The 12,138-nt window shown below is 48.0% G+C and overlaps 6 protein-coding genes across 6 annotated transcripts; 4 read left to right on the top strand and 2 right to left on the bottom strand.

Annotated features, from left to right (window-relative positions):
- Positions 1 to 483: 483 nt before the first annotated feature.
- V2V93DRAFT_362632 (NPL4 family-domain-containing protein) lies at positions 484 to 2,216 on the bottom strand. Its single transcript, XM_066908389.1, has 3 exons — positions 2,161 to 2,216; positions 1,902 to 2,110; positions 484 to 1,813 (listed from the first exon to the last, which is right to left on the bottom strand). Exons 1-3 carry the CDS (start codon positions 2,161 to 2,163, stop codon positions 532 to 534), a joined length of 1,494 nt encoding a protein of 497 aa, XP_066768587.1. The 5' UTR covers positions 2,164 to 2,216; the 3' UTR covers positions 484 to 531.
- Positions 2,217 to 2,283: 67 nt separating this feature from the next.
- On the top strand, positions 2,284 to 3,190 carry V2V93DRAFT_362629 (Sec62/63 complex, subunit Sec66). The gene has a single exon (XM_066908388.1). It carries the CDS (start codon positions 2,370 to 2,372, stop codon positions 2,922 to 2,924), a length of 555 nt encoding a protein of 184 aa, XP_066768586.1. The 5' UTR covers positions 2,284 to 2,369; the 3' UTR covers positions 2,925 to 3,190.
- Positions 3,191 to 3,299: 109 nt separating this feature from the next.
- Positions 3,300 to 6,088, top strand: V2V93DRAFT_362628 (uncharacterized protein). The gene has a single exon (XM_066908387.1). The coding sequence runs from the start codon at positions 3,373 to 3,375 to the stop codon at positions 5,794 to 5,796; it is 2,424 nt and encodes an 807-aa protein (XP_066768585.1). The 5' UTR covers positions 3,300 to 3,372; the 3' UTR covers positions 5,797 to 6,088.
- Positions 6,089 to 6,297: 209 nt separating this feature from the next.
- On the top strand, positions 6,298 to 8,060 carry V2V93DRAFT_362627 (WD40-repeat-containing domain protein). The gene is made up of 2 exons (XM_066908386.1): positions 6,298 to 6,704; positions 6,765 to 8,060. The coding sequence occupies exons 1-2, from the start codon at positions 6,434 to 6,436 to the stop codon at positions 8,021 to 8,023; spliced, it is 1,530 nt and encodes a 509-aa protein (XP_066768584.1). The 5' UTR covers positions 6,298 to 6,433; the 3' UTR covers positions 8,024 to 8,060.
- A 129-nt stretch (positions 8,061 to 8,189) lies between these two features.
- V2V93DRAFT_362625 (uncharacterized protein) lies at positions 8,190 to 9,812 on the top strand. Its single transcript, XM_066908385.1, has one exon. It carries the CDS (start codon positions 8,247 to 8,249, stop codon positions 9,540 to 9,542), a length of 1,296 nt encoding a protein of 431 aa, XP_066768583.1. The 5' UTR covers positions 8,190 to 8,246; the 3' UTR covers positions 9,543 to 9,812.
- On the bottom strand, positions 9,762 to 11,941 carry V2V93DRAFT_362622 (2-oxoacid dehydrogenases acyltransferase-domain-containing protein). Its single transcript, XM_066908384.1, has 4 exons — positions 11,827 to 11,941; positions 11,697 to 11,758; positions 11,295 to 11,518; positions 9,762 to 11,230 (listed from the first exon to the last, which is right to left on the bottom strand). Exons 1-4 carry the CDS (start codon positions 11,886 to 11,888, stop codon positions 10,151 to 10,153), a joined length of 1,428 nt encoding a protein of 475 aa, XP_066768582.1. The 5' UTR covers positions 11,889 to 11,941; the 3' UTR covers positions 9,762 to 10,150.
- Between the last annotated feature and the right edge of the window lie 197 nt (positions 11,942 to 12,138).

Genomic DNA, 12,138 nt, shown 5'->3' with positions numbered 1-12,138 from the left:
GGTTTACGACGCGCCAGAAATGCTCGTCAAGTTCCTCGGACCCAAAGCAAAGATGCCCACTCGTGGCTCGGAGCACGCGGCAGGTTATGATCTCTACACGACCGAGACAGCGACTATTCCCGCTCACGGACAGGCTATTGTGGCCACTGATATTGCGATTGCGTTGCCGACTGGCACGTATGGACGCGTTGCGCCGCGTTCCGGATTGGCTACGAAGCATGGTATCCAATCTGGCGCCGGAGTTATTGACTGTGACTACAGAGGTCCTTTGAAGATTTTATTGTTTAACCACTCGAGCGTGGATTTTGTTGTAAATGAAGGTGACAGAATTGCGCAAATGGTCATTGAGAAGATAATGACGCCAGAGACTAAGCTTGTAGACGAGTTGCCAGAGACTGTGAGAGGTGAGGGTGGATTCGGATCGACGGGAGGATTTGGTGCTAAATGATTTGTTATTACTTATTTCCATAAATGGAGTTGTTCTTTTTTTTTCTCTTTTATTCATTTACTAAAATATGCAATTATATTACATTACTTTGTCGGAAATCCATGCGAAAGAGTGACAATCAAGTACTCGACGGGGAAAACGGGCTTCGCGTTCTCTTGCACAGCAACATTGTACTCATTCATTCTTCTGAAAAAAACGTCTGGCACATATCTTTTTTCGGAGACCTCCTTGACTAACATCAACCCCGGAGACACTGAAGGCTCAATGATATCGGCTTCTACCATCGCTTCAGCTGTATGTGAGACTTGGTACGCCGAAATCTCGATTTCTCCTTTGGTATTGCCTGAAATCACACACGTAACAAATTTAGAAGAGTACTTCCCTGACTCACTCCACCGTGTGGGATTGGGGTGTCGTCGCTGTAATTCTGCGGCAAAGCCGATTTCCAACGACGAAAGAAAGTATGAATCTGTATGTCGTTTGCAAACGACAGAACCATCGCCTTTGCCAGAGTCGGTGAGATCAGTGAAAATCACGCCGACACGGCGAAGTCCGTTAGCTGCGGCAGCTGCATCGATGTCCTGCTCTTCTGCCCATGGTAAAGTCAATGAGACACCATCGATAGCACAAACTTGAGGTGGCTCTACGATACTTTTCACAACAGCTTTGATTCCAAGAGGAACGGTGTCAGCATATGATTCATATGAACCATACATGTATCCAATAGCTTGATTTCCAGTCCGACGCCAGTTGTCAATAAAGGAATTTACAACGGTAGATGAAGCAAATTCAACATGATCAACCATGCGAAATTGCTGGACCTGCAATGTGATTGCCGATGGTTGACATTTTGAGCAGATTCCGGCAGGCCAAGGTGCATGTCCAGAGGGGCACTTGGCTTTTACTTTAAAGTCAGACTCAGATAGAGGAGGAACAAATGATGAAGCAGCTGAAGTGCTTGCGTTGGCATTTGAGCCGGTCGAGTTGAGCTTCTTTATATGAGAGTGGAAGGAGGCAAATTTAATACCCTGGTTCTTTAAATACTCGGGATCAAAGGGTTCTAAAGGCATGCAATAGTCACACATGCCCTTGTCCGAGTGTTTACACATCTTCAAATCGCGCTTTCGAGAAATCTTTCCATCCATAGAGTCGAGGAGGTCGTCCACGCGATCTTGGATCACAGTTTCCCAAGGTGAATTGCCAGATGTGGTGGAGTTGGCAAAAGCGGGACGAGACATGTGAGCATCGGCTTCGGAGACAGGTTTGCCGTTGAGGCGAACAGCGGTGACTGTGTCGGATTTGCTCTGAGAAGCAGCAACTGGAGCAGGTTGGGAGTCGTAGGAAACAAAAAGGAGATCGCCATGCCTGCAAAGGTTAGTGCCTCGTGTTTGTAGATGAATATACTTGGTTGACAAGCTTTCTCAAGTCATTAATCCGCAAATAGCAAACATACTTGATCTGGAGATCAGCGAGAGACCGTCCAAACAGCTCGTAGACAAATTTTTCACTGTCCTTTGAATTTGGCTGGTCGGACACTGTGACTGTGTTTGGATCTACCTCAGAGGGAAGCTGAGGAACTAGACGCTCAAAAAGAGTTGAGAAGTCGTCAGTCGGTTCCGCTTGGGCTCTATAATTGCCATCTTTGCTTCGAAATCGAACAATCTTACAAGTTGTTAGTTGATTACTGAAATGAAATAAGTGAGGATAGATACCATTATTGCAATGAATATGAGAGAAGCAGTGATTATAGATATTAGATATCTAGACTGGTGAGATCATACAAAGGCTTCTCCCAAGCTCTTAGAAGGAGCATAACCGTCCCAGTGTTATGTGCACAGAAGTTTGCTACGTCGCGTCTGCGTGAACAGCTCTCGATAATATCTTTGTTCTCCTCCAAACACAACCCGCAATTGCCACAACAATGGGCAAGGTTTCCGTATACACACCAATAGCGTATATTGTGCTGCTTGTGTCGGCACTCGCGCTGTTCTCGACAGTGTACAGGCGGAGGAAAGTGCGCCGACTGATTAGTCTCGCGCCATGGTTCGGCTCGCATCTGCAACGCGACATCTACATTACTCTCAAGAATCAGAACGATCCGAAGGTGCCGGAGAAAATGCTCGAGGCCGCATTGCTGCGAAGAGCGGCAGAGAATGTGCGCAGGATCATGTCGCTGCAGGAGAGCAAGCCGTCGTTGGCAGAGCTGCACCAGCGCGGTGCCGTTGGTGACGATGTGTGGACGCGATTTCTGGCTGCCGAGAAGATTATGGATGCCGAGGTTATGGAATGCGCCGGTGAGGCGAATGCAATCAAGCCGGGCTGGGCGCAGGTCATGTTCCAGAGTGCGGCCGAGATAGTACACAACGACAAGATCCACGAACGGCTTGCACTTGTTTCGGAGAGACATCAGAAGGAGAAGGAGAGAATGGAGGCATTGCGCAGTCAGGCTGCAGCCGAACTGGAGCTTGAAAAATAAGAAATGAATAGAACAAGGATAATTTCAAGATATTCGGGAGTGTGTATTATGTCATTCGTGACTGATGATTTATGACGCTATTTGTCTTGTTTCGGGTTGCTGCGCCGCGACTCGAGGAAAATTGGAGATGCGACACAGGCTAAAGAGGAGCAGAGGCAGCGACGATATATTGGTAGATAGAACTGTGTGTATTTTAAACGGAAATTCTGTGCAGACTGCAGATAAAATAATTGTATGATTATAGTCAAACATTCAATATAAAGCGTATATATCAATATATATATTTCCTTCCTCGAGCTAGTGTCGAGCGAAGGCAGTGTAAAAATAGGATCCGTCAAAACCTAAACAACGCTGTTGTTTCCTCTTCCTGCTCTCGCCCGTGCTCTCCTTCGTCCTCTCTTCGTCACTCATTTCATATCTTTCCTCCCCTCTTTTTTCTTTCTCGTGCATGATGGGCAATCGCAAACGTGCCTCGTCGCTCTTTGCCCGCGACTCCGCAAACTCCCCCGTCCAGCCTGCGCCCTTTCCTGAGCATCGTTCCTCGCCTGACGTGGCCTTCGACCCTCGAGTCCTCGCCATCACAGCCGACCGCAAGCGGACTGTCTCCGGCTTGTCAAATCTTTCTGACCAGTCAACTGACGACATCGACTATCTACAGAAGAGCTCAGATGTGGTGTCTGACTTTGATCCGAAAGTCATCCCTCCCGAACTCGCGGCGATCATCGCCCTCGCTTCTGCCCATCAAGCCCGCTGCTATTACGAGGGCCGCTTCGTATTCCTCCGCGATCTTGACAACGAGGGGAAGCCTCCCGCAAAGCGTATCTGGCAGGATGTCTACGGCCAACTCGTTGGCACCGTTCTCTCCATTTTTGACTCTCGCGAGCTCGATCACAACAATGGCACTGTCAAGCCGACTTACATAAACATCTCGGATGCCTCGTTTCGCCTTATTGAGTCACTGCCTGCATCTAATGGCGCACCGGCGATCAGTAACGTCATCGCTCTCTCGACAACTTTCAAGAACCGCTTCCTCTTGCAGTTCTCTTCTCGCAGCACTATGCTCCTCTGGACTGCGGCATTGCGTCTTGCTCTCTTTGAGTCTGTTGCCCTGCAAGAAGCCTACACTGGCGCCCTCCTAGCTGCTCGAGGCTCGCGGATGAACGGTATTCGTCTTCTCTTGCAGGAGACAAAGTTCAAGCACCAGGATTTTGTTGTCGTTCGCTTCGGCGTTGGGATGCCTTGGACTCGCTGCTGGGCCGTTGTCACCCCTGCCGGTTACAAGAAGCGGAAATCAAACAAGACCGGTCGGATCGACTTTTACGAGTCGCAAAAGGCCAAGCAGAAAAAGCAAAAGCCACTGGCTACCGTCACCGCAGCCAAGGCTTGCTATGCTGTCTATCCCGAGTCGAGCCTACTCATTAACCAATCTACTCTGTTTAAAATCGAAGGTACTATTGATGTACATGACGAGGCGTCGAAAGGCGCTCCTAGAGATGGCTTTATTTTCATCATGCCAGAGATACATCCCGGTGTTTATGGCTTTGAAACTTTGATCCGTTTCTTGATCCCAGCACTCGACTCGTTTGGTCTCTATGGACGGCCGCAGCGCTTCAATGCAGACAAGAATGACATGCGAAGCATAATGTTTGGTCTTCCCGATCCGCCAAATACGCGTTACTTGGATCTTGCAGATGTGCATGAGGTGTGCATCAAGAATGCTACAAACGAAAGCTGGCGCGACGATAACTGGCGAGCGGCGCTTAAGCAGATTATTGTGCAAAAGATGGAGAAAGGCACCCGGAACGTGCACCGCACTTTGCCATCAGAGCCCGTGCACTCGACGCCTCCAATGACGCAGGGAGAAATCAAGAATCTCAGTGAGCAAATGCACAGTTTATCTATTCGCAGACCGTCTCCCCGGCCACCTGCTACTGCTGATGCTGGCCTTTTGCCTCCGGCAAATGTTGTCTCGCGTCCATCATTCGAGCAGCAGCAGCCATCTGTTGCGGCTACTACTGAGTATTATGACTCTCCTGTTCGTAGCGAAAATGATTATGGCGAGCAGATTATAGACGGTTATGGTGATGCAGAAGCTGAACCGCAACAGCAACAGCAGTTGCCGCCTGTTGAGCTTGTAAGCTCTGGTAGCTCGACGGGCAAAGAGTCGCTACAACAGTACTATGTCGAACCGACACAGTTGCCTGTTCCTGGTGCAGATGAAGCAGCGAGGTCGCGGTCACGATCGCCATTTGAAAAGCGTGCGCCATTGCCGTACGCAGCTGCGAGACCTTCTTTTGAGCAACGTCCCTCGTTAGAGCAACATCCATCATATGAGCAGCGGCGTCCATCAAATGAACAGCAGCAGCAGCAGCAGCGAAATCCGTATACTCCACGTCCTATTCCACAGCAGCACTATGATGCTCAACCACTTGCTCGTCCGTTCGATCAACGACGGCCTCCTCAGCAACAGCAACAGCAGTTGCAGCAACAGCAACCGTATCAGAAGCGCCAGATTGCGCCGAATTCTTCTCGTCAACTTCCGCGCAGTCCATCAGGCAATCAGCTTAATGCGCAAATGCGAGATAATGAGCAGATGTCATCAAGAGAGCGACTTTACGCGCAGGCTGTGCAGTATGATGAGCAGCACCAGTTACGACAACTGCCAACTCAACCGCCTGCACAATCTTCTCAACAGCATAGAGTGCCAAGAGTACCTGTATATCCGGTTCCGGAGTCTATGTTGATGCCTGAGTCGAGAATGGACCAGAGGCCACCGTCGCAACAGCAGCAGAGACCGCCACAGCAGAGACCAGCGCAACAACAGAGAACTGCCCCTGGTGGCTGGGAGCAGCAGTCATATGGAAGATACTAATATATTTGAAGTGCGATGTGATTTGCTTGGTAAATTGGGTATGATCTTATGGAGTTTATTGAATGCGTTTTTGTGTGTATAAGTGGTTTCATGTCGTGTAGTTTGGCATATGATTTATTTTCTTAGTGTGCATTATTTTACAAAAAAAGGGTTTTTAGAAGAAAAAGTACTTTTTTTTTTGTTATTTGAATATGGGTGAATTTATGTGTATGTACTACTATGTATATATATTTGTATGTCGAGACTTGATAAGATTTCTTCGAGAGTGCGAATCAGAATAAGCTTTAATGCATAACGGACTGAGACATTCGACACTGAAATGACAGAGTCGAGTAAGTAAGAGAAAACCAAAACAAAACCACGCGTCAAACTTTTTTTTTTGCATTCGCTCTGGCTCCAAACCTGATTTATTCAAGCATTAATAATCTGTTAATTTAGCCATTTGAAAAAGATGTTGAAATAATCATACCTCATTATCAAAAAAAAAAGAATGACCGAATGATGACGCTAATATTACATAATATATGTAATTTAGAGTTTTGCTACAACTGGCGAACTCTAAAAAAATAAAAAAAATCTCCCAACCAATTATCTCCTCGAGTGGACTGCGCTTGATCTGTATATAACCGCCAAAGAAATGTCGAAACGAAGAGCGAGCGAAGAAAAAGAGGAAGTAGATGAGAGTTTGAAGAGCAGGGCGGTAGTTGAAGGCGGAAGCGCTGTCGATAGTCGGAAAACTGAGGAAGATGAGATGGGGGAGTTTGAGGATCCTTACGGAGATGATTTTGAGAGTGAGGATGAGATTATCGAGTTGAATGATGACGATGAGGAGGAAGACGACGAAGAAGGAGTTGATGTTGAGAAGGCAGGAGAAGAGGCTATGGATGTGGAAAAGAAACCAAAGAAAGGTATTTTGCAGAAAACTACCTGTGCTGAATGTTTTTATGCTAACAAATAGTTTTTAAAAGAGCAACCACGCCTATATCTTCCTCAACTCAACCAGCTTGGCAAAGACGAGACTCTAGAACCTGACCCGACTGTTTATGACATGTTACACCGCATCAATCTGAATTGGCCATGTCTCTCGTTTGACATTCTGCCTGATAATCTAGGCGATGAACGACGGGGATATCCCAAAACGACGTATTTTGTCGCTGGGACACAGGCTTCGCGCAAAAAGGAGAACGAAATCACAGTCATCAAACTATCTGATCTCTCAAGAACTCTTGAGCGAGAAGATGATGACGAGGAAGAAGATGACGACGACGAGACTGACTCGGATCCGATTCTGGAATCGCGCTCACTTCCTACCACGGACACGACAAATCGCATTAGAGTGTCTCCTCACGCAGCCAAGACAGGAGAATATTTGGCCGCTTCGCTTTCAGAGTCTGGAGATGTATACATCTGGGACGTTACTCCCCACATGACCGCATTCGATACTCCAGGTGCTACAGTCACAAAGGCACAAAACAGACCAGTGCATACTATTCGTGCTCACGGAGGAGTTGAAGGCTATGCGGTTGACTGGTCGCCACATGTTGCCAGTGGACAGCTACTGACAGGAGATGTTACTGGCCGTATTCACCTGTCAACTCGTGGTACCAGCTCTTGGACAACCGACAAGTCGCCGTTTATAGGTCACGAATCTGGCGCGAGTGTGGAGGAACTGCAATGGAGCAGAAGCGAGAAATCAGTGTTTGCAAGTGGTGGTAGTGATGGATTTATCCGAGTGTGGGATGTGCGGAGCAAGAAGCACAAGCCTGCGTTGAGCATCAAGGCCAGCGGAAGTGACGTGAATGTGATGTCGTGGAGCAGTACAGTGAGTTATTTGCTTGCGAGTGGACACGATGATGGATCTTGGGGTATTTGGGATCTGCGAACTTTCAAAGCTGGCGAGACGCCGTCGCCGGCTGCATCGTTTAGTTTCAATAAGGCGCCAATTACAGCAATTGAGTTTCATCCTACAGAAGAGTCTATTGTCGCCGTGTCGTCAGCAGACAACACGGTCATGCTCTGGGACCTGTCTGTCGAGGCAGACGACGAGGAAATCGCTGCGCAGAAGAGACAGGATAGCGCGGGAGAGTTAGATAATATCCCCGCGCAGCTGCTGTTTGTGCACTGGCAGCGGGATGTGAAGGAGGTGCATTGGCACCGGCAGATTCCGGGAATGCTGATGAGCACTGGCGGAGACGGCATGAGCGTCTGGAAGAGCATCAGTGTATGATTCAATACAAGTACTAGGAATAGAATACATACTGAAAAAATAAACAACTAAACAGGCGCTGGGCGTTTACGTAGGCGGCGTCGCCAGATCGTGGCGAAAGCTGTGTGGCGGTGGAGGCGTGCATGCTCATCTTTCGAGATCAAAATCGTTCTTGCTCGCAATCCATCTGATACCGACGCAGGCAGCGACAGCCACCCAGTCAGCAACTCCTCCCCGGACCGAAATGTCGACGCCCTCGTCTGGAACGACCTCACCGGCCTTTCCAAACCAGGTCCCGCATGATCTGCCGCTCATAGTCTCCTGGGACGTTGAAGACGTTGGGGCATGGCTCGACCGTCTCGGTCTAAGCCAGTACAAAGTCGGCTTCGCGGATAACGAAATCACAGGAGACGTTCTCATTCACCTCGACCACGATTTTCTTAAAGAGCTTGGTGTCTCTGCCGTCGGACACAGACTCACGATCCTCAAGGCAGTGTACCAGATCAAACGAGCGCAGGACATCCCGATTGAGCCAGGTCAGTTCGTGCCGCTCACTGAAGAAACTCATGATAAGGACTTTGTTGAAATCGACCGACTTGTGCGCAGTCTTGAACTTCGTGATCGTCGCATCCAGGCCGCTGAATATGAGATCCGGCGACTTGCAGAGTCTTATGCTCGACTACGCGAGGATATGCTCCCGCTCTTCAAGCTCGTTAAGGAGTCAAAACCTCTGCCTACCCCCGAATTCCCACAACACCAGCCTTCGTTGCGACATTCAATGTTTATACCCTCATCTCAGCCTTCTTTTTCTAATCCGCATGGATTCCCGTCAAGTGCAGGCTCGACACTTTCTCGAAAGCTTTCGACGAAAAAATCAGATAATGAGTCGTCTTCTCATGTTCCCGACTGGCTAGACCAGTCCTTCATCCCTCCGCCGTCTTCGTCGCCTTCGGCACGTCAGTCATTCATCAACACTACACAGTCTCTTGCGTCTTTTAGCACTTCAACCCCTCATTCCCAACAGCAGCAACAGCAGCAGACAGACAACACGCACTCAATGTATGTATCTTCAACCTCTGTACCCGCACGCTTCCAGCTTCAGAATCCTCCATCCAGTAATCTCTCCTATCGTCGTGTAAACTCACCACCACCGCCGCTCGTATCACCTACTCAGCAGCAGCAACTACAAAGCCAAGCCTCCCAGTCAATGGGCACACTACCAATCTCCAACTCTTCTTCATCGTCGCTCACACTTTCTGAGGCTTTTAAGCGATTCAAGTTCAAACAAGATGACCCATGCTATAAGGTTCTTCCTACGGTACTCAAAGGACATCGTATCAACGACGACTGGCGGCAATACGCATTACTAGTTTGTTTTGGCGATCAAGAGCGATTATTGGGATTAGACGAGAAGCCGTTAGGCGTGCTGAAAGAACTACAAGATCAAGGGAAACAGCCTGTATTTATGCTGCGACCTATTCAAGGGGGAAAGCATGAACAAGGTGCGATAGTGACGGGTACGCCTGGTGGCGTATTGTAATTTATGTATTTCTATGTGGGTGTTTGTGCTGCCATATTTAACTGCTTTGGTATAGTCTGTTGGTGTTTGTGTTGTCGTTCTGGATAGAGCGTTTATCTGATTATCTCTCAAATGTATTTTCATCTCGATTTTTTTTTGGTGATACATGAAAACATACACATTTTGATTCATAATTAAAGAAAGAGCTTTTGCATAGATGCAAACTGCAGCTGTTTTAGATTTTTTGAGGTCCTAATTTTCATTTATCTTAATATATATCCAACTACGATCCAAGTGTAATATGTAATTATTAAAAGAATATCTGAAGCCGCTATAATGCGTACAAATAGAAGTATACACATAAACATCATAAGTCAAAATTTGACACTTCCCAGCGCAGACCGGCACGCTAAAAACAGTCTTGTTTTTATATGACAATACAAAAGAAAATGAAAACAAATTTAATAAAAAAATATAAAAGAGGTGAAAAAATTACAAAGTGAAAAAAGATTCACTATTTTCTTAGCCTATCTATCATATATACATATATATATATATATATATATTTATGCAAGAATCTCTTCTCTTCCAGAATTTTCTTTCTCTTTATGATTTTCCAGTCTTTTGGTCTACAACAATAGCTCTAGCGGGTTCTCGAGAATAGTCTTGAAAGCCTTGATCCATTCACCACCAACCGCGCCGTCGACAACTCGGTGATCAAACGATCCGGTGACAGTTATGACATCTTCGAACTTGATGCCACCGTCGATATCCTCGACAGCGCGACGCTCGGTAGTACCAATAGCAAGAATACTGCTCTGAGGAGGATTGATAATCGAAGTGAAAGACGAAACAGCGCTGTTCATTCCCATGTTTGAGATGGTAATTGTACCACCAGTGTATTCCTCAGGCTTCAACTTACCATCACGAGCACGCTTTCCAAGATCCTTGATCTCCTTAGAAATCGTAGCCAGACCCTTGGCATGAGCATTCTTGACAATAGGTGTAATCAAGCCAGTAGGAGTCGATACGGCAACCGAGACGTCGACTACGCTGTATTGTCTAATAACACCCTCAGCCTCGAGCCAAGCAGAGTTGGCAGTAGGAACTCGCAGCGACGCCAGCGCCATTGCCTTGATAAGGAAATCGTTAACCGACAAGCGGTACCGTCCGTCAGCGGTCGAGTTGAGAGCCTCGCGGAGCTTGAGTAGCTTCGAGACAGTGATTGTCGACGACACAAAGTAGTGCGGCGAAGTTTGCGTGGAAGCAGTCAAACGGCTGGCAATGGTCTTGCGCATCGACGAAATGGGAATGTCTTCGTAAGTTCCGGAAGCAGCAGCGGCAGCAGCGGCAGGAGCAGCCTTGGAAGCGGTCGGAGCGGGAGCAGGAGGCTTGTACGCCTCGACATCTTTCTTAATGATGCGACCACCAGGGCCGGATCCCTTGATATCCTTGAGCGGAATACCCTTCTCAAGGGCAATCGCCTTTGCGATAGGAGATGCCAAAATACGGCCAGGTGAGGTGAATTCGGCAGGCTCGGCAGCTGGCGCGGGAGTAGCAGCTGGTGCGGGAGCTGCGGGAGCCGGTGTAGCTGGCTCGGCAGCCGCTGGCGCAGGGGCACTCTTGCCCTCCTCAGTAAATGCATCCTCGATGGTGAATTCAGCAAAGGCGGCAACATCTGCTTCTTCAGTGACATAAACACCGATGGGCTAAAGCAATGTGGGCAAGTTAGCATAAACAAAAGTGCATAGTTGCAACAATGTTCTACATTACCTTTCCAACAGGTACTTCCTTTGCTCCCTCTTCAAGCAGAATCTTTGCCAAGAATCCATCATCCTGGAACTCAAAGTCCATCTGGGCCTTGTCGGTTTCGATCTCAACAAGAACCTCGCCAGGAGCGAGAGAGTCGCCAACTGCCTTTGCCCACTTTCCAACATTACCCATAGTCATAGTCGGAGATAAAGCCGGCATATCGATGATGGTATGCTTGGGGAAAGCTACGATTCAATTGTTAGAATTCTTGTTGCTCTCTTTATAAAAAGACAGAATTGCTGCTCCTTGAGCGGTGCCTGGCGTCTTCCCACTTTCTACACCTCTAAGCTCCGATTCATACACCAGAGACAGCAATCCGTCGAGAGTTGTTATCAACTGATAAAATCACTAATTAAGACTCACATTTTGAAGCATAAAGACGAATAAAATTAGGGAGGGCCAGCCTCGCCTGGTTAACACGCGCGCTGTAGGCATAAAGTTAGCATCAGCTTCGGCAGCCTCGAGAACACGATATGTGGCAGAAAGTACGTACTTGACGCTCACGCGACGAAACGCAGCCGCCGAGGCCATACGAGCAACGGAGGTAGCAGACATTGAACCCGAGAAAGAACAATCAAGAGAGATAACAGGGTTTCGATAGTGATGAAGGTGGGATTAAGAAGAAAGAGTGCGAAAGCCACGACAAAAACGCGGAAATGTGAAGAAACCCTTATCCAGCTCAGATCCTCCCCACGCATCCGGGTGTCTGCTATCCCGCACGAGTCTGCTCCTATTACTGTCGCGCCTTCTTGTGCGCGGCCGCTTTCCCGGGGGCTCACCTGTTTGGACTGGTATAGCAACGCTG

This window comes from Kockiozyma suomiensis (genome assembly GCF_038497685.1).
Source record: "Kockiozyma suomiensis strain NRRL Y-17356 unplaced genomic scaffold V2V93scaffold_1, whole genome shotgun sequence".
Classification (NCBI taxonomy): domain Eukaryota; kingdom Fungi; phylum Ascomycota; class Lipomycetes; order Lipomycetales; family Lipomycetaceae; genus Kockiozyma; species Kockiozyma suomiensis.
The sequence above is the reverse complement of the archived record's forward strand: the minus strand, read 5'-3'. Positions and strand labels throughout refer to the sequence as shown.